The sequence below is a fragment of the Urtica dioica genome, chromosome 8, assembly GCF_054948205.1.
Source record: "Urtica dioica subsp. dioica isolate 48M chromosome 8, U.dioica_male_clone48M_v1_H2, whole genome shotgun sequence".
Classification (NCBI taxonomy): Eukaryota; Viridiplantae; Streptophyta; class Magnoliopsida; order Rosales; family Urticaceae; genus Urtica; species Urtica dioica.
In genome coordinates this window covers 44,157,518-44,177,735 of record NC_142763.1, presented here as the reverse complement: position 1 = coordinate 44,177,735, position 20,218 = coordinate 44,157,518, and the positions used below count along the sequence as shown (strand labels likewise).

Below are 20,218 nucleotides of genomic sequence, written 5' to 3'. Positions count from 1 at the left end.
AAAAATTTCAGTTATTTCCATATTTAAGGTAGTAACGTGATTTTTCTACATCTATGGTATTAAACATGATTTTTCATCAAACACAATGGATCTATTTTTGAAGATCTCAGGTGTCACGAATACGTAGGATTTGGAATCACTCAATTTCGAGTTCATATGAGATAAGTATGGTTTTTTGAAGTTTTTATGTAAAAAAAATGTAAGAAAAAAGTAGGAGAGAGAAAATGACGAATTTGTTAATAAATAAGGGCAAATTAGACCTTAATTATTGTCACATAAATCTGTTGGTTATTTCCCCAAAAATTGTGAAACGTAAGCTAAAAACAAATTTCATAGTTTCATTTTGGCTCTTTTGCTACACTGCCCTTGTGAAGATGAGTGCAATGCCACATCAGCATCGGCATTGAGTTAGTTATAACAACCCGAGTTAGCTTGTGCGACACGTCACCGTTGTATCATGCTTTATAATCTCTTGTAATCACTTGCGTTAGTCAAGTCTTTCATTCAGTTTGTATTCATGAGTTTATGAGAGAAGAGAGAGAGATAGAGAGAATCACAAGCAAGGGCTTGGCGATCTAGAGTGTTTGTCTCGACAGCGATCGAGTGATCTTCTTGTAACCTCCGATAGAATATAGTGGAAGCAAATTGGGAAATCTCGTGCCTGACTGGATTAGGATCCTAGTTGGATTTGAACCAGGATAAAATTTTGGTTGTGTTCTTTTCGATTGTTGTTTATTCTGTGATTGCTTACATCGCAAGTTATTTCTGTGCATTTCAAATTGTTATCTGTTCTTGGTTTTAGGGGTTTTTTCAACAAATTGGTATCAGAGCCTCACCGCGAAACCACGCTGAGGAAGTCGAAGCCGATCAAACCCAAATCAAGCGCAATCATCATCGATCACGAGACGCGATCAAAGCTTTCTCAGACCTAACATCAGACATTTCAAGATCTGCGAAGAATGTCTACATTCAAGTCAGATATCGAGAAGTTTGACGGCAAGAATGATTTCTTGCTATGGAAGGAAAAGATGACAGCACATTTGGGAATCCTAGGGCTCGATGATGCTCTGAAAGGACTCGCCAAAATGCCACAGACAATGCCAAACGAAAAGAAAGAAGAAGTCGTGAAGAGGGCAAGAAACACCATCATCCCGAGTCTTGGCGATCAGGTCTTGAGGAAGGTGATCAAGGAGAAATCAGCCTCTGCAATGTGGCTAAAGCTCGAGCAACTCTACATGACAAAGACTCTCCCCTCGAGGATTTACCTGAAACAAAAGTTCTACAGTTTCAAGATGGATGAATGTAAAAGTGTTGATGATAATATCAATGATTTTACCAAGTTGATTTCAGATCTGGAAAGCCTAGACGTGAAGATAGATGAAGAAGACCAGGCCATCTTCCTCATGAACTTACTCCCAAAGCCCTATGAACAACTGAAAGACACTCTCAAGTATGGAAAAGAGGCACTCTCTCTTGATGAGGTGATCAGTGCTGCCTACTCAAAAGAGTTTGATCCGAAATCAAGCGGCAAAACCAACAAGGCTTCATCAGAAGGTCTTCATGTCAGAGGAAGATCAGAAAAGAAATCAAATGGAAAGAACAAGGGAATGTCAAAATCCAAAGATTCTTCATCAACGATTGTCACTTGCTGGAACTGCAACAAGGAAGGCCATTACAGGAGGAACTGCCCTGAAAAGAAACAGACTCAAGGGGATGGAAAGACAAAGAAGAATAATAACAACTCCAAAAATGTAGATGTTGCAAATATCCTTGATGGTCTTGATACATGTGATGTCCTTTCAGTTTCTAATACTGACCCAAAGGAACAATGGATCCTTGATACAGAATGTACTTATCACATGACCCCAAGAAAGGATTTCTTTTGTGATTACTCACCACCACGTGTCTTCCTCTAACGAATGATGATTCGACACAAGAGGAAAAAGACGCCTATGCGGCCTGGCTCCGATCCGATGAGATTGTGAGATGCTATATCTTAGCGTCGATGAACAATATGTTGCAATAACAACATCGTGACATCGAGACTGCCGCCAACATGCTCTACAATCTCCTTGAGATGTTTGGAGGGCAAAGGCGTCAAGCAAGGCAACAAGCAGTCCGACAGTTTATGAACTGTCGCATGAAGGCTGGGACTCCTGTCAGGGACCATATGATGCTGATCATTAGTTACCTGAATAAGATGTAAATCCTAGGATCTAAGATTGACGAGGAGACCAAAATAGATATGATCTTGGCAACTCTCCCCGATTCTTTTGATACCTTCAAGTTGAACTACTCCATGAACAAGCTAGAGTACACTGTTACCGAGCTTCTGAAGGAGCTTCACACTACTAAAGGTCTCACTAACAGAAAGAAGAATCAAAGAGAGGCTCATGCTACTGAGCACAAAGCCTCCACCTCTGGATCTAAGAAGAGACCTCACAAGGCCGAAAAGAAAAACTGTCCTGCCTCTCTCAAAGCAAATGAACATAGTATTGTACTAGTTACCGAAGCATGCTTAGTAGCTGATAATGTATCAACGTGGATTCTTGACTCCGCTGCTACTAACCATATTTGTTGTTCTTTGACTGGTTTCAAGAAAACCAAAAGCTTAGAGGAAGGCGAGTTCTGTTTCAAATGGGGTGATGGGAGCCTGGTGTCTGTGAAGGCTGTGGGATCCGTGACGCTGTCTTTTGAAGACCGCACTTTAAACTTGAATAATGTTTATTTTGTTCCTACCGTTGGGAAGAACTTAATATCCGTTGCTCTTCTTCTTGAGCAAGATTATTGTTTAAAGTTCATTAAGAATAGAATTCGAATTTCGTTTCCTGATAATTCTTTTGTCACTGATGCATATATGAAGAATGCTCTTTTTACATCTATCCCACTCAACCTTCTCTATTAGACACCGAAATAGATAATGATCTAGTTAGGGAGCCAAAGAGGATCAAACTTTCTGAATCATCCGATCTAACAAAATCAACATACCTGTGGCACTTAAGACTTGGTCATATCAGTCTAGATATGATTAAGAGACTTGTGAGGGACGGTCCACTCCAAGCCTCTGCAATAGGTTCACTACCTACTTGTGAATCCTGCATAGAAGGAAAAATGACTAAACGACCTTTCTCCGATAAGGGTCGAAGAGCCACTGAGTTGCTGGAACTAGTACATTCTGATGTATGTGGTCCGCTCAACCAACAGGCACGTGGAGGATACGAGTACTTCGTTACCTCCACCGATGATTACTCGTGATATGGTTTTGTCTATTTGCTCAAACACAAATCCGAGACCTTTAACGTATTTAAGGTCTTTAGGGCTTTAGTGAAAAAGCAAATTGGCAAAGTGATCAAAACCCTTCGATCTGATCGAGGTGGTGAGTATATGTCTGGAGAATTCGATGACTTTCTTAAAGAAGAAGGTATCGCTTCTCAGCTTACCGCACCTGGTACACCTCAACAAAACGGAGTGTCAGAGAGAAGAAACCGAACTCTTATGGAGATGGTTAGATCAATGATGAGTTACTCATCACTCCCTCTTTCCTTTTGGGGATATGCCCTCGAAACAGCCGCTTACATTTTGAACCAAGTTCCGTCCAAAACGGTTCCTGGTACTCCTTATGAACGATGGACTGGCCGTAAAGTAAATCTTGGCTGCATCAAAATTTGGGGATGCCCCGCACACTTGCTGAGGCAAAAGACTAGCAAGTTGGAAAGTAGGTCAGAATTGTGTCTGTTCGTTGGATATCCAAAGGAAACCAAAGGTTTTACTTTCTATAGTTCCGAGGACGACAAGACTTTCGTTAGCACGAATGCTCGTTTCCTTGAGGAGAACATTATGAAGGATGCAAAACCTAGAAGCAAAATTGTGCTTGAAGAAAAGTTGGGTGATGAAGCTTCTACCTCATCTGTAAGAACTGTTTCCTATAGCCGTCTCTGACATGGATGATCATGTTTCCTATAGCCAAGCGATGGCTTGTTCTGAATAAAACCTTTGGCTTGACGCCATGAAAGTTGAAATGCACTCGATGTATGTCAACAAAATCTGGAAACTTGTAGACCTTCCTGAAGGAATTAAACCCGTAGGGTGTAAGTGGATATACAAGAAGAAAATGGGTCCGGATGGGAATTGACTATGAAGAAACATTCTCGCCAACAAGAAGGGTTATACCCAACAAGAAGGGATTGACTATGAAGAAACATTCTCGCCAGTCGCGATGCTTAAATCCATCCGCATAGTCATATCCATAGCTGCAACTCTCGACTATGAGGTCTGGCAAATGGATGTTAAGACAACCTTCCTGAATGGCAATCTTGACGAGCGCATTTACATGGCTCAACCAGACGGTTTCGTGGAAAAAGGTCAAGAGACCAAGGTTTGTGAGTTACTTAAGTCCATTTATGGACTAAAGCAAGCATCTAGGTCATGGAATATTAGATTCGATGAAACTGTGTAAAGCTTCGGCTTTGAACAGTCAATAGATGAGCCTTGTGTTTAAAAGTTAATACACGAAGGCAAAGTTGTGTTTCTGGTATTATATGTCGATGATATATTGCTCATAGGTAATGATGTGGGTAAATTATCTGAGGTTAAGGTCTGGCTAGCAAAGCACTTCGACATGAACGATCTAGGAGAAGCCGCTTACATTCTGGGGATCCAAATCTTTCGAGATAGGAAAAACCGGACCCAAGAAGGGCCAAACACCCTTTAGGTATGGAGTTTCACTCTCTAAGGCCCAGTCTCCCAAGACTGCACAAAAGATTGAAGACATGAGGAAAATTCCTTACGCCTCTGCCGTAGGAAGCCTCATGTATGCTATGCTTTGCACTAGACCTGATATATGTTTCGCCGTTTGCGTAGTTAGCCGTTTCCAATCCAACCCTGAACCCGAGCACTGGATTACTGTTAAGCATGTTCTTAAGTATCTTCGAAGAACTAGGAACTTGATGCTTACATACTCAGGTACTGATCTGACTATGACGGGATATACCGACTCCGATTTTCAAGCGGATAAGGATTCCAGGAAATCCACTTCGGGATCTGTGTTCATCCTTAATGGTGGAGCTGTTGTGTGGAGGAGTATTAAGCAACCTTACATTGCTGACTCCACAATGGAAGCAGAATATGTGGCTACTTGTGAAGCATCCAAAGAGGTTGTATGGCTTAGAAAATTCCTTAAGTATTTGGAAGTTGTTCCAAACGTCGACGAGCCCATGACCCTTTATTGTGATAATAGTGGGGCTGTCGCTAACTCAAAGGAACCTCGAAGCCATAAGCGCTCTAAACATATTGAGAGAAAATACCATTTGATTTGAGAGATCGTGCAGCGGGGAGACGTGGAGGTGAAGTAGATCTCTGGCAGATCCATTCACCAAGGCCCTAGCGAACAAGGTCTTCGACCAACATCGAGAGGGATTAGGCATGAAGGACTAAACACATCTTCTTTGAGTCAAGTGGGAGTTTGTTGTCAATGGTGCCCACAAGAAGAGTTGTAGTCTTTATTTTGTACATTTGATGTAATAAAGTCTCACGAAGACTCTTGCTTGTAATTGCTTATTTATTAATAAAAGTTGAAACATTCATTCAATCTTCATTGTCTGAAGTTTTATGATAAAACACTAGTCTTTAGTCCATAAACAAACTTAACAACTTACGAAGAGACAAATGTAGATTTGCATGAACAAACTCTTCGTAGTTTGCTTAAAACGGTACATTCGCAATCTAAGGGTCAAAGGACTATTGACCTCAGTATGATTGTTAGAAGAATCTATGATGTCTGGTTATGAGGCATTGAGAGTTGGAGACTCTATAGTTCTTCTAGGTATCTTCCAAAGGTACTGAATTGACCAGTGCACTTCTAGAGACAAGATAAGAACAAACCATTTAACCTCTTATGTCTCGAAGTCACTACGTATGAATTGCATCGTGCTTACCTTAATCCTGAAATGAGACATGCCATTTCACACCTTACGTATTCTCATTTGAGAAAGTCAGAGTTCGGACTCACTATGTGATTCTGAACAGGGCCTATTGGTGAAGTACTAAGTTGTGAGAATGTCATGAGTAACTTTGTGAAGTTCTCATAGATATGGAATTCATGTACAAGATTGCTGAAATGCAATGTATATCACATCATGCTTTGTTCCTTGGAATGTGAATAAATGAATTGGCCAGTGTCCAAATCGAGTCTTGACTTTTTTGGACGAAACAATGTGACTTGTTAGCTCCTCGTCAATACATTGTTTCTAACTTATTCACAAGCGACAAAAGAGTTGAGGAAATAACAGCTAAAAGGGTAAAATGGTAATTTCATAAATCCCGACTAGCTGATGATATTCATGAAGGGTAAACATAGATAATATTCAGTGGATCCGCTCATCGTAATTTGGTTGAATTCTTGAGTAGAAAATAAATTCATTTGAACCGAGAGATTTTCAGTGTCAACTATTTAGTGGAGTCAGTTGACATTAAGCTAAACTTGGAAAAGGTTTGTGAACTTTTGAGTCCAAGTGTTTAGCTCAAGCTTTGTTCATTTGGATCCATGAGGTCACTGTTACAAATCACATCGAGTAGGAATAGTTAAACTAGAAGCTAAGTCAAAACAAGAATGAGACGAATTTTATGAAAATTGTCAAAAGAGTAATTTTGTCTTTTTGGACATAGGATGAAATGAATGTCAATAAATTTTTTGACAAGGTCATTTGATGACTTAAGACCACTCGGCCAAAATTGATTTAATTGGGTCATGTGGATTAATTTCATTTCATAAGAATTATATTGAAAATTCTAAATGGGCATTTCTCATGTTGTCATAAACAAATGAAGAAGCTTCTAGAAGCCCCTTCTAGAGAGCCTCTTGGGCGCCCATTGTTGCGATATTTTTATAACTAGCATGCAAGTGGACGTATCGAACAAGTAATAGTGTTACGTAAGTAACGGATATCGATCCCACAGAGACTAGTTACTGTAGCGACGTTAAACAACCTAAAGCAAATTGATTTCACAGATTTGTTGATGGATGTGATTATAAAAATAGCAAATGAATTAACGTAAAAATAAAAGAGAAACAAACACGAGATAACAAGCAAAGAAAACTATGGGGTTACGATTTCACCATGTAACACATCATCGGGGTTTCGGGAACGACCAATTACAACTATTCCTATGTAAGCTAATCTCATTCTCTCAATAATATTCCCTAGCCTCTCTCGAGTGATCTAGCGAACCTATGAAATTGTCGGATTACTTATCCTCTCGGCCTCTAATCCTATTAAAACAACCACATGCACTAAACGCAAGAATTCTAACGATTACACAATCATCTAAGCCGTCAAGCAACCTAAAACAATGTGATGAATGAAAAAGGGCACGAGTTTTTACTCTCTCTCTCAAGCAGCTAAAAACTCCAATTAAACAATTCTAAAGGTGATCAAGATAAAGAATGCATTAAGAACACTTCCACACAAGCAAACATATTCATGAAACAGTTAATAACTCATCAAACCCTAACGAATCCCCTAATCTATATCTAACCCCGACTACATCGTAACCCCGTTAAAGACTTAGCCTCTAACGGTGTTCATGACCATGATCAAAACAAGGAGAGTGATTAAACGCAATAAAACTAGCATAGAATGAAGAAGAGAGCTCATGATTATAACGTGATAGGAATTCAAGAACACAATAAAAAATTAAGAGCAGAAAATAAATAGAAGGAAGAAGAAAAACTATCAATCGAGTTCCGGCTGATCGGATTTTGTCAATTCCGTTGATAAGCTTTCTCTCCTTGGCAAAAGCTCTCTAAAACAATAATAAAATAAAGCGTAACCTAAAAATAGAGGCTGAGTTATGTTTTATAGTGGTTTTGGTCGAAGTACAATTTTGGACTGATCTGGGCCTTAAAAAACGATCCAACGGCTAGGATTAAGTCAAAATTCGACTTTATTTTCGTCAAGATTCGTCGTCTCGCGGCGCGCCATCCATCCTCGCGGCGCGAGGCTTCCTTCTTCGTATCGTCGCGGCGCGAGATAACCGCGAGGCTCACCGCGAGAAGCTCCTGGAACTTTTTGTGTTCGTGAAAATGCGGGGGTCGCGGCGCGAGATCTTATGGTCGCGGTGCGAGAATTCGTGATCGCTGAGGTCGCGCCGCGAGGTCTTGCGCACCAGCCTCCAAATCTTCATTTTCTTCATTTTGACTCCAAATTCATCGCTTTTACTTCCGTTCCATCGATATGTGACCCGACAGCTACTTTTCATCTATGTTGACTTGAAATTCACTATAACCACACTAAAACCATCAAAAACACTTGAGAACGCGTTAAATCCAAGTCAAATGAGAGCGGATTCGTACGTAAAATACGCACTCATCAAACCTCCCCAAACTTGAACATTGCTTGTCCTCAAGCAAATCAAAAACGAACACACACCCAACAAGAGAAATAGACCTAACAACCCTTCTAAGAACTTCTGGTGTTTGAAATACGTCAATCAACATGTGCTCATCTCCACTATCGTCCATCCCCTATTATTGACTATGATATTCACGATTTTAACATTCACGCGACTACTAAAAACAAAAGAAATCATACAAGTAGCTTTACCGCGACCGTTATACAATGCTTACCCATCTCGTGTACTTTCGGCTCCAAATTCTTTACCCGCCCTCTTGCTTTCAAAGTTACCCAAAATTCGAGGATATGACAATTTGGCTCGATCAACGCAATCATATGCTCACTCCTACCTTTTGTCTCCACTAATGTATAATCCTCATCTCGAGTCGATCCGTAGGGCTTTAAGGCTTGTATCATCACGGGTAGGGTCAAAGGTGAGATATGGATACAAAAAATTTGTGACTAAACATCAACCTTCGCGACTCTATACCTCACCACAAAAAATATGAGCACAAAACCCTCAAATATTCTTCTCACTCACTACCCACGTTCTTGACATAGAATTTCATCTTTTTAGAACGTCTCACTCTCTCTTAAGTCTTTATCTCCCGTGTTTCACCCCCCAACACTTGTAATTATGCACAATCGAGCTTATCTGATTTGATTAGTCTTTCCCTCTCAATACTTTTCTTTTTCACTTCATTGCGCCGCCAAAAGAAAACACAACTACCACAAAACTTTTTTTTTTCAAGATAACACAAGGTAAAGCAAATAAATGGGCACCGGCGCGGTGAGATGTTAATTCACTGAACAAAAAGAGACTAACCAATCCAAAAATACAAACCTGAAACTCACATGTACACTCAAGAGTCGCAAAGATCGATGAAGTTTTTTTTTCGGCTAGGCTTTTTTTGACTTTCATGAGAATAGAATAGTGTTTGGCCTTTAGTGAGCGGGTTCTAACAGGATAAAGATGTTCCGGGTCGACTTTTTTGGCTCGAATGACTTATCCTAATGCCTACGTCATCTCGACAAGATCGGATTATACTCAATTTCGCCTCGATCAAGGATTGGAGTAAGTTCTAGTGCGTTGTCGGGTTCCTTTTCAAACAATTGGTTAGGTCTTTCCTAAGGGCTCCTAAGTTTCGAGACATGCAAAATTCGGGTCGAACATGGTATTGCAAACTCAAGCTTTCTTTCACACATAGTAGTTCGTGGGTATATTCTTAGTCTAACGCTTAGGACAACGATTTCATAAACAAGCACATATCAATGTTGATGTACGTAATCAAACACACCAAGTTCTACCTAAAACAACCCTAATATGTACAAATGATACCCCCGCAAAGCAAGAAAACACTCCCCCCAAACTTAAAAGCAGACATGGTCCCCAATGTCGATCGTCATATATAAGGGAGAATAGAAACTTACCTCGCGGGGGTGGCCGAACGTCCCTACTCATCTCTGCCTTCCGGCGGTGGTTGCGGATAATTGTACGGGTACCACGGCGGAATTTGAGCGTACGAAGTCATGAATTCCGGAGGGAACGCTGGATACATTGGCATGTCGGGGCTGGACTTAGCTGGCGCGTCGGGTGGTGGCATATAGGCTTGGCGAGCCGTCCACGTGTCGTACACATCGCGTTGAAACCCGGCGTAGTTGACGCTGCGTTGGCCGAACTCGTTAAGAAACCCTCCGATTGCATTGTGCCCGGCTCCAACGGCTTGTACATCGTGGTGGAGGCTTTGGACCTCATGTCGGAGACTTTCGTAGTTTTGATCAAGACTTTGGTAGTCTCGATGAAGGCCCTCGTAATTGTGGTCGAGGTTGTGATAGTCGTGCCTGAGGTCTGATACATGAGTGTCGAGGCGTGTCATCATCGTTATCATCTCCTAATATGACCCTTGGCGACCCTGAGACGACTTGCCTCTATATCCTTGAGCGTCGCCTTGCTCCTCTTGGTCATGATGTGGAGTTTCCTCGTCATGATCACGATCGGTGTCGTAATCGGATCCCATCTCCACTATGTGCTCGGGAATAATGATGAACCCACTTCCGCTCAGGTGAGCTTCGCCGTGATGCCATTGGTCGAGACCGAGGATGTAGTCGGCCACGATCGCTTTCCCGAGATGTTGTAAGTCTTCGGTGGCGGTGAGTTGGGCTCCCGCTTTCATGCACATGGAGGTGATGAGGCCGCCGTGACCAAGGAGTACGCTCGTGGTTCGGCTCGCACAAAACACCAAGCGGTCATGGATGACCTTGCCGATGTTGATTGATCGGTTATGTGCGATGCAATCGAGCAAGGCCAAGCGCTCCATATTCACTTGGTGCGGCCGTGCATTCGGTTGGATGGTAGCGCTTATAAAGTATTGCCACGCCTTGGCATATCGGTTGAGCGCGGTGATCGAGAGGTACTCCGGCTCCCACTGAAGTCGAATGGACTTCTTGCAAGCGTATTTCGCACCCGGCCGCGCAAGTGTGTTTTTCCACGCGTCCCACTTTGGCTCCAAAAGCATCGGGGAGTAATCGTCTTCCACTGGTACGAGCGCTTCGAGGAATTTGTTGATCGCCGCCGGCGATATGTCCACATTCTTGCCTCGGACCTTCACGATGTTATTGGTTGTCATCGAGAGGTTAGCGTAAAATTCTCGAACGAGCCGCGTTGCCTCTCGCGTCTCGATATTCGCCAACTTCTCCCACGTTCGGCTCTGGATTTGCCGAAGCATGTTTCCACATCGTGCATGTTGTCAATGGTGCCCACAAGAAGAGTTGTAATCTTTATATTGTACATTTGATGTAATAAAGTCTCATGAAGACTCTTGCTTGTAATTGCTTATTCATTAATAAAAAATTGAAACGTTCATTCATTCTTCTGTGTCTGTTTGAAGCTTTATGATAAAACATTAGTCTTTAGTCCATAAACAAACTAAACAACTTACGAAGAGATAAATGTAGATTTGCATGAACAAACTCTTTGTAGTTTGCTTAAAATGATACATTTGCAATCTAAGGGTCAAAGGACTATTGACCTCAGTATGATTGTTAGAAGAATCTATGATGTCTGGTTATGAGGCATTGAGAGTTGGAGACTCTATAGTTCTTCTAGGTATCTTCCAAAGGTACTGAATTGACCAGTGCACTTCTAGAGACAAGATAAGAACAAACCATTTAACCTCTTATGTCTCGAAGTCACTACGTATGAATTGCATCGTGCTTACCTTAATCCTGAAATGAGACATGCCATTTCACACCTTACGTATTCTCATTTGAGAAAGTCAGAGTTCGGACTCACTATGTGATTCCAAACAAGGCCTATTGGTGACGTACTAAGTTCGTGAGAATGTCATGAGTAACTTTGTGAAGTTCTCATAGATATGGAATTCATGTACAAGATTGCTGAAATGCAATGTATATCACCTCATGCTTTGTTCATTGGAGTGTAAATAAATGAACTGGCCAGTGTCCAAATTGAGTCCTAAGTCTTTTGGATGAAACAATGTGACTTGTTAGCTCCTCGTCAATACATTGTTTCTAACTTATTCACAAGCGACAAAGGAGTTGAGGAAATAACAACTAGAAGGGTAAAATGGTAATTTTGTAAACCCCGACTAATTGATGATATTCATGAAGGGTAAACACTGATAATATTCTGTGGATCCACTCATTACAATTAGGTTGAATTCTTGAGTAGAAAATAAATTCATTTGAACCGAGAGATTTTCAGTGTCAACTCTTTAGTGGAGTCAGTTGACATTAAGCTAAACTTGGAAAAAGTTTGTGAACTTTTGAGTCCAAGTGTTTAGCTCAAGCTTTGTTCAGTTGGATCCATGATGTCACTATCACGAATCACATCGAGTAGGAATAGTTAAACTGGAAGCTAAGTCAAAACAAGAACGAAAATTGTCAAAATGGTATTTTTGTCTTTTGAGACATAGGATGAAAGGAATTTCAATAAATTTTTTGACAAGGTCATTTGATGACTTAATGTCACTCGGCCAAATTAGATTAATTGGGCCTTGTGAATTAATTTCATTTCATAAGAATTTTATTGAAAATTCTTAATGGGGATTTTGCATGTTGTCATGAACAAATGGAAAAGCTTCTAGAAGCCTTTCCTAGATGGTTTAGGCGCCCAACATACCCAAAGAAAGAGAGAATATTTTGTGCATGAATGTATCAAGATACTTGTCAAAAGAAAAAGAGGAAACAAATTTCCTATACAAGGTAATAGGAATTTCGGCCAAGTAGAGTCAAGGCAAGGCAAGGAACAAAAAAGGAAACAAATCCAAGCCTTCTAGAAGGCTGCCTTGGCCGAGTATCTCATGAAGGAAAAGAGGAAATTGGCTCATGAATATGTGATATTCTATAGAAGAGGAAACTACCTTATTGAAGGTGAGACCTCTCCTATAATTAGGAGCCTCATTCTTCACATTTCATTCATCCAAGTTTTAGAGATTTGAGAGCTTCTCTCTCTAGCTTGGCCGCCCCTCTCCTCTCTCTCTCTATTCAATTTCATTTTTATTGTTTTGGCACCTAGGTCCTCATTTGACCTAGAGTTTAGCTCTTCGACTTCAAGACTCGTTCTTAAGTCGTAGTGTTTAAAAGTGCCCACACACTAATTCCTTTTATTTCGAGTGATTTAGTGATAGAAACTTTCGTGGTTGCTCGAGTTGCCGAGGAAAGAAAGAGAGACGTGCTGCGAGGGAGACGAACGTTTTCAACCTTCCGAAGGCTCATCAACGTTCAAGCTTCTAAAGAGGTTAGCAAATTTATTATGCTCATATTAGTTTTATTTACATGTGCTTGCTCTTTGTCTAGGTTAGTAAAAACTGTTTTACTTGAAAAAGAAAATTTTTAAAATTCCGCCGCTTAACGAAGCGTTAAACTTTTTCTTAAAACCTAGATCAATTTCAACAGTCCATCCACTTCGAGTCGCTTTTCGGGTATGAAACCCACATTGGCGATCATGTCCCAAGTCTTGGGGGCGCATTCGATGAGTCCGGCCGGTCGAGGGAGCGCGGGGGGAACTTCGCGGGTACGCTTCGAAGGTTTTCGGGCTGAGTATACCACCTACAAAGAACATCCAAACACACACGTAATGAGTAAACTTTCGGTGCGCACATAGCCGTGTCGTGTTTGAGTTAACCCCCAAACTTGTCAATATGCATATAATCTCATGACCCATACTCAAAACAACTCTTGTTATCGCTCATTTTCTCTCAAAACCCGACATTTACAAACCCCATCTCTCTCGGGCCTTTTATCGAACACGTAGTGGGTGTGCCAAATTCTCAACGGAAACCATGATTCTTGAACACATACGTTGTTTTCATCACAACAACACTCTATTGAACTCCAAACAAACATTTAAATCATCATAAAACTCATAAATTCGGAGACAAAAGAGTGTACCTTGTTCATGTTGAGATAATGATGAAGAACAATTAAAACTCAACCAAATTCCTCACACAAATAAGAGATTGCACACGATTATAATGGATTTTGTGAAGAAAAGAGTGTTAGGAAGGTGAAATTTTCAGAGAGAAAGAGAGAAACGAGAGAAAATGAGGTTTTAGGGTTAGAAAACTCGAAATTTGGGGTTTAAGAAACTTACCTGCGCGGGTTGACCCGTTCTCGCGGCGCGACCCGGATCCTCGCGCCGCGAGGAGCCCAAAATCTTGTAACCCGCTTCTTCACAGGTTCTCCTCGCGGTCGTTGTCGCGGTGTCCTCGCGGCGCGAGGCATTCGTTTTTTTTTTACAAAGTCTGAGAAATCAAAATCATAAGACACGTGAAAACAACACAAACAAAAATAACAACGAAAAATAAATCAAAACAAAATGCAACGAAAGAAAACACGGGTTGCCTCCCGAGAAGCGCTTTAGTTTACGTCAATAGCTTGACGGGATATCGTATGGTCATGGAATGGTTGTGATGAAGGTGACTGCCTTCTCGCTTTTGAACACACCTCCAAAGTATGGTTTCACCATGTGACCGGTGACTTTGAATTGTTCTCCTTTCTGATTCTTTAACTCCACCCACCCATGTGGGTATACACTGACGATCTCGAACGGCCCTGACCACCTCGACTTCAGTTTTCCCGGAAAGAGCTTCAGTCTCGAATTGTAAAGGAGGACTTGTTGACCTGGATTTAGCTCTTTACGGACGATGTGCTTGTCGTGCCACGCCTTAGTCTTCTCCTTGTAGATCTTGGCGTTTTCGTATGCTTCACGACGGAGCTCGTCGAGTGCATTCAGATAGAGCAATCGTTGCTGTCCCGAGGCCTTGTAGTCGAAATTAAGCTTCTTCATTGCCCATAATGCCTTGTGCTCGAGTTCGACCGGAAAATGGCACGCTTTCCCATAGATGAGGTGGTACGGAGACATAACAATGGGCGTCTTGAAGGCCGTGCGATAGGCCCAGAGAGCGTCTTCGAGCTTGGCCGACCAATCCTTGAGTGAGGCTCCCACCGTCTCTTCTCCAAGATTTGCTTGATTTCTCGATTAGAGACCTCCGCTTGACCGTTGGCTTGGGGATGATACGCCAACGTTCTCCGGTGGTTGACGCTGTATTTGGCAAGGAGTGCGTCGAATTGCCGGTTGCAAAAGTGTGCACCTCCGTCGCTAATGATGGCTCGTGGCATGCCGAATCGAGTGAAAATGCTCTTCAAGAATTTCAGGACCACCTTGCTATCGCTCGTCGGTGTAGCTTTTGCTTCGACCCATTTCGATACATAGTCCACCACGAGGAGAATGTATTGATTTACGTAGGAGGACGGAAATGGACCCATGAAGTCGATCCCCCTAACATCGAACAGCTCGATCTCTAATATGTTCGTGAGTGGCATCTCATTGCGGTTAGAGAGTTTACCTGTTCGTTGGCATCAGTCACAGGCAATGATGAAGTCACGACTGTCCTTGAAGAGCGTCGGCCAATAGAAGCTGCTTTGAGGAACTTTCGCTGCCGTGCGGTTTGGGCCGAAGTGGCCTCCACACTCGAGTCCATGACAATGTCGTAGGACTGACTCCATCTCGTCCTCAGGAACACATCTTCTCACGACTAGATCTGCACATTGCCGATAGAGAATCGGCTCCTCCCAGTAATACCTCCGGACCTCCGAAAGAAATTTCCGCTTCTGGTACGTCTTGAGGTCGGTAGGCACCACCTTGCCTATGAGGTAATTCACGATGTCGGCATACCATGGGAGGATGGCTTGATGGACGGCCAAAAGTTTTTCGTCGGGGAAGTCATCATTGATGAGTGCCGTCTTGTCTGGAACGTGCTCGAGCGTCTCCAGTCTCGATAGGTGGTCAGCTACTAGGTTCTCTGTGCCCTTTTTGTCTTTGACCTCGATGTCGAACTCTTGGAGTAGAAGGACCCAACGGATTAGGCGGGGTTTGGCGTCCTTCTTCTCCATGAGGTATCTTATGGCCGCGTGGTCGGTGTAGACGATCACTTTATTGCCAATGATGTAGGGTCTGAACTTGTCGAAGGCGAACACCACTGCCAGAAGCTCCTTCTCCGTCGTCGTGTAGTTCACTTGGGCTTCGTTAAGGGTCCGACTCGCATAGTAAATAGCGTGGAAAGCCTTATCTTTACGCTGCCCAAGGACTACACCCACCGCATGGTCGCTGGCGTCGCTCATGATCTCGAACGGGAGGCTCCAGTATGGGGCGGTGATGATCGGGCGGTGCTGAGTCGCTGCTTGAGGGAGTTGAAGGCCTCTAAGCACTCAGTGGAGAAGGAGAACTTGGTGTCTTTCTTGAGTAGTCCGCATAGTGGCTTCGTTATTTTGGAGAAGTCCTTGATGAAGCGCCTATAGAAGCCAGCATGCCCCATGAAACTTCTCACTCCCTTGACCGAAGTTGGCGGTGGTAGCTTCTCGATTGTGGAAATTTTTGCCCGGTCCACCTCTAACCCGTCCTTCGAGACTCTATGGCCCAGCACGATGCCTTCTTGTACCATGAAATGGCACTTCTCCCAGTTAAGCACGAGGTTAGTTTCTTCACACCTGTTAAGCACCTGAGACAAATTCTCCAAACATTGATCAAATGTAGAGCCAAATACAGAAAAATCGTCCATAAAAACCTCAATTGTTTTCTCCACCATGTCGGAGAAGATGGCCCTCATGCATCTTTGGAACGTGGCTGGTGCGTTACATAGCCCAAACGGCATTCGCTTGAAGGCGAAAGTGCCATAAGGGCATGTAAAGGTGGTCTTCTCCTGATCCTCTGGTGCAATCGTGATCTGGTTATAACCTGAATAGCCATCAAGAAAACAATAATACCTGTGCCCTGCGAGACGGTCGAGCATCTGGTCGATGAAGGGGAGTGGGAAGTGGTCTTTGCGCGTGGCGTTGTTGAGCTTGCGGTAATCCATGCAGATTCTGTACCTGGTCACCGTCCGAGTGGAAATGAGCTCGTTGTTTTCATTTCTCACCACCGTCATTCCGCCTTTCTTCGGAACGCATTGCACTGGACTCACCCATGCGCTGTCGGAGATCGGGTAAATGACCTTGACGTCGAGCCATTTTAGGATCTCTTTCCTGACGACCTCCTTCATCGCCGGATTGAGGCGTCTTTGGTGCTCCACCGAGGGACGATGCCCATCCTCCAAGAGTATGTGGTGCACGTAATAGGAGGGGCTGATCCCTTTTATGTCCGAGAGTGTCCACCCGATCGCTCCCTTGTGCTTGCGTAGCGCCACGAGCAGCTTTTCTTCTTCTCCCTTGGTGAGGTGATTCGAGATGATCACCGGAAGGGTTGAGTCTGCGCCTAAGTATGCGTAGCGGAGATGTGCCAGTAATTCTTTCAACTCGAGCTTTGGGGGCTGTTGAATGGATGGGGGCACTCGAGGTTGGCTCTCCCCCAAACTCTCGATCGAGTTACGTCGATATGGCATGGCTGCGTTCATGTACTCCACGTGCTCTAACGCTTCACATTCATCAAACTCGTTAGTGAAATCGATAGAGTTCGGCAAACTTACCTCGAGAGGGTCCTCGGATCGGTGAGAGAAGTCGGCGATGATGGAGTTACACACGTCGATCCGGAAGACATCGTCGCTCGCCCTTGGGTATTTTATAGCGTGGAACACGTTGAACACCACTTCTTTGTTTTACACCCTAAATTTTAGCTCTCCTTTCTGGACGTCGATGAGAGCTCCTCCTGTGGCGAGGAATGGCCGCCCTAGGATAATTGGGACGTCGCGGTCTTCCTCCATGTCGAGCACCACGAAGTCGGCGGGGAAAATGAACTTGTCAACCTTGACCAAGAGATCCTCGATCACTCCTCGTGGGTATACGATGGACCTGTCCGCCATCTGGAGCGTGATTCGGGTCGGCTTCACTTCTCCGATGCCGAGCTTCTTGAAAATAGAGTACGGCATCAGGTTGATGCTCGCTCCCAGGCCGCATAGTGCTCGCTCAAAGAAAGTGTTCCCGATAGCACACGGGACGGTGAAACTCCCTGAATCCTTCATCTTCACCGGTAACTTCCTCTGAATGATGGCGGAGCACTCTTCGATGAGGGTGATCGTGATGCAGTCCTCTATTTTCCTCTTTTTCGAGAGGATGTCCTTCAGGAACTTGGCGTACGTCGGCATCTGCTCAAGAGCGTCAGCAAACGGGATATTTATCTGAAGCTGCTTGAATACCTCAAGGAACTTGCTGAATTGATGGTCGAGTTTCCCTTCTTTCTGCCTCTGAGGAAACGGCAGCTTTGGCATGCTTGTTGGAGCTGGGGCGCTCGCCGGAGGTGGCGTGGCTTTGGGCATCGATACGGGGGACTCGTCTTTCTCCACCTTCTCTTTCTTCTTGCCGGAGTTGTCAATCACTTGTCCGCTTCTGAGTGTAATGGCATTGACTTGTGACCTGGGGTTGATGTCGGTGTTGCTCGGAAGCGTTCCCTGAGGTCGCGAGTTAACCGCGGTCGACAGTTGCCCCATCTGCGTCGATTGGTTCGAGAGAGACATCTTCGTTTTGTGCATGAACTCGGTGGTGGAGTTTATGAAGGCGGTTGTTGACGTGGCCAAGTTGGCGATGAGCTCCTCTAGGTTGGTCTCGCCCTTGTACGCCCGAAATGGATGAGGCTGGTATGGCGGTGGTCGGGGCTGATTCTGTGGTGGACGAGGCTGGGCTTGAGGCGCGGGTTGCATCGGCATGTAGTTTTGGGGACCTCTCCATCCCCCATTCTGGTAGTTGTTCCTTGGGCCTTGATTGTAGTTGTTTTGGGGCGGCTTGTTGTTGATGAAGTTGGCTTGTTGGCCGTTGTCCCCATAAGCGCACTCGTCACTATTGTGCTGCCTGTTGCACCAGAAACAGACTTCAGGGGTGTGCACGGCTTGAACGGAGGCCTTCTGTCCCTGGACTGACTTTGTGAGATCCGCCACCTGTGCTGCTAGTGCCTTCATCAGCTCCATCTCGGGAGTGACTAACATATTCTTCAAGCTGTGCTGCTCGGACGGGCATTGGTCGTTGTTGTAAGACAGCTCCTCGAGAATGCTGTGAGCTTCCTCCTCTGTCTTCTGAAAGAACGACCCTCCAGCGGCCGTGTTGACTAGGGTGCGAGACGATGGTGAGAGACCGCCATAGAAAATCTGCACCATCATCCACCCTTGGATGCCATGATTGGGACACCTCCTCTCTAACTCCTTGAAGCGCCCCCATGCTTCAAACAGTGACTCCCCATCGTATTGGGCGAACGAATGGATCTCGTTGCGTCTCTTATGCATCTTCTCGAACGGGAAGAACTTTGAGATGAATTTGACGCGCAGGTCGGCCCACGAGGTGATGGAACCCGGCGGTAGGGAGTTGAGCCACGTCTTGGCTCGGTCCCGTAGTGAAAATGGGAAGAGGCGGAGGCGTATGGCTTCGTCGGACACGTTGTGGAGCTTGAACGTGTTTGCGATCTCGACGAAGTTCGTCAGATGGTCTTGCGGGTCTTCGGCAGGTGATCCAGAGAATTGATTCGCTTGGACCATGTGTATTATGCCGGTCTTGATCTCGAAATTCTGGTTACCTGCAAGAGCCGAGAGAGCGATTGCCGATTGTGCGGCGTCGGCTAGTGGTAATCCATATTGGAATAGGGTCTTTGGCTCTTCGTCCGCTGCGTTGTTCGCTCTATCTCCCATTTCTCATTCCTTTGATTGCTTTCTGTTCGTCTTGAAGAATTTTTCGATCTTAAGATTTAGTGGAACGAGGTTTGATGTTACTGTGACTCTGATTATGCTGGAGACTTGGACAAAAGAAGGTCGCTATCAGGATATGTGTTCACTGTTGGAGAGAACACAGTGAGCTGGAAGGCAAGCCTTCAACATGTGGTTGCTTTATCCACAACTGAAGCTGAGTATATCTCTTTAACATAAGCTGTAAAGGAAGGTCTATGGCTAAAAGGCTTCATGTCCGAGCTTGGGTATGATCAAGACTGTGCTGAGAACTACTGTGACTCACAAAGTGCAATTCACTTATCGAAGAACACTATGTATCACGAGCGGACTAAGCATATTGACGTGAGGCTGCACTTCATCAGAGATATTATAGCAGAGGGTGTAATCAAAGTGAAGAAAATTTGTACGGATGTTAACCCGGCTAACATCTTGACAAAGGTGGTTCCTATTGACAAGTTCAGAAATGCCCTGGACTTGCTCAAGCTTAGGAAGAGTTAAGTAGCCGGGGAAAATGGGGATGAGAGGACTTTGTTTGCTTCCAAGGAGTTTGAGATGTGCATCGCAAGGTGGAGATTTGTGAAGATGAGTGCAATGCCACATCAGCAAGGACACATCAGCATCGGCATCGAGTTAGTTATAACAACCCGAGTTAGCTTGTGCGACACG

At 44.0% G+C, this 20,218-nt stretch overlaps 2 protein-coding genes and 1 non-coding gene across 3 annotated transcripts; 1 reads left to right on the top strand and 2 right to left on the bottom strand.

Annotated features, from left to right (window-relative positions):
• Positions 1-14,307: 14,307 nt before the first annotated feature.
• LOC149389915 (uncharacterized) lies at positions 14,308-15,236 on the bottom strand. Its single transcript, XM_089622762.1, has 2 exons — positions 14,901-15,236; positions 14,308-14,841 (listed from the first exon to the last, which is right to left on the bottom strand). Exons 1-2 carry the CDS (start codon positions 15,234-15,236, stop codon positions 14,308-14,310), a joined length of 870 nt encoding a protein of 289 aa, XP_089478888.1.
• Positions 15,237-17,503: 2,267 nt separating this feature from the next.
• Positions 17,504-19,117, bottom strand: LOC149389913 (uncharacterized). The gene has a single exon (XM_089622761.1). It carries the CDS (start codon positions 19,115-19,117, stop codon positions 17,504-17,506), a length of 1,614 nt encoding a protein of 537 aa, XP_089478887.1.
• LOC149389914 (small nucleolar RNA R71) lies at positions 19,005-19,108 on the top strand. The gene has a single exon (XR_016301117.1). It is a non-coding gene; the product is annotated as a small nucleolar RNA R71 (small nucleolar RNA).
• Positions 19,118-20,218: the final 1,101 nt, after the last annotated feature.

Bases quoted from the DNA above. Each gene is read 5' to 3' on its own strand.
- LOC149389913 (XM_089622761.1), bottom strand. From the start codon at position 19,117: ATGCATAAGAGACGCAACGAGATCCATTCGTTCGCCCAATACGATGGG.
- LOC149389915 (XM_089622762.1), bottom strand. From the start codon at position 15,236: ATGCCACTCACGAACATATTAGAGATCGAGCTGTTCGATGTTAGGGGG. The intron at 14,842-14,900 runs GTCTCTAATCGA...GCCTCACTCAAG, and splicing joins AAGCCAACGGTCAAGCGGAG to GATTGGTCGGCCAAGCTCGA.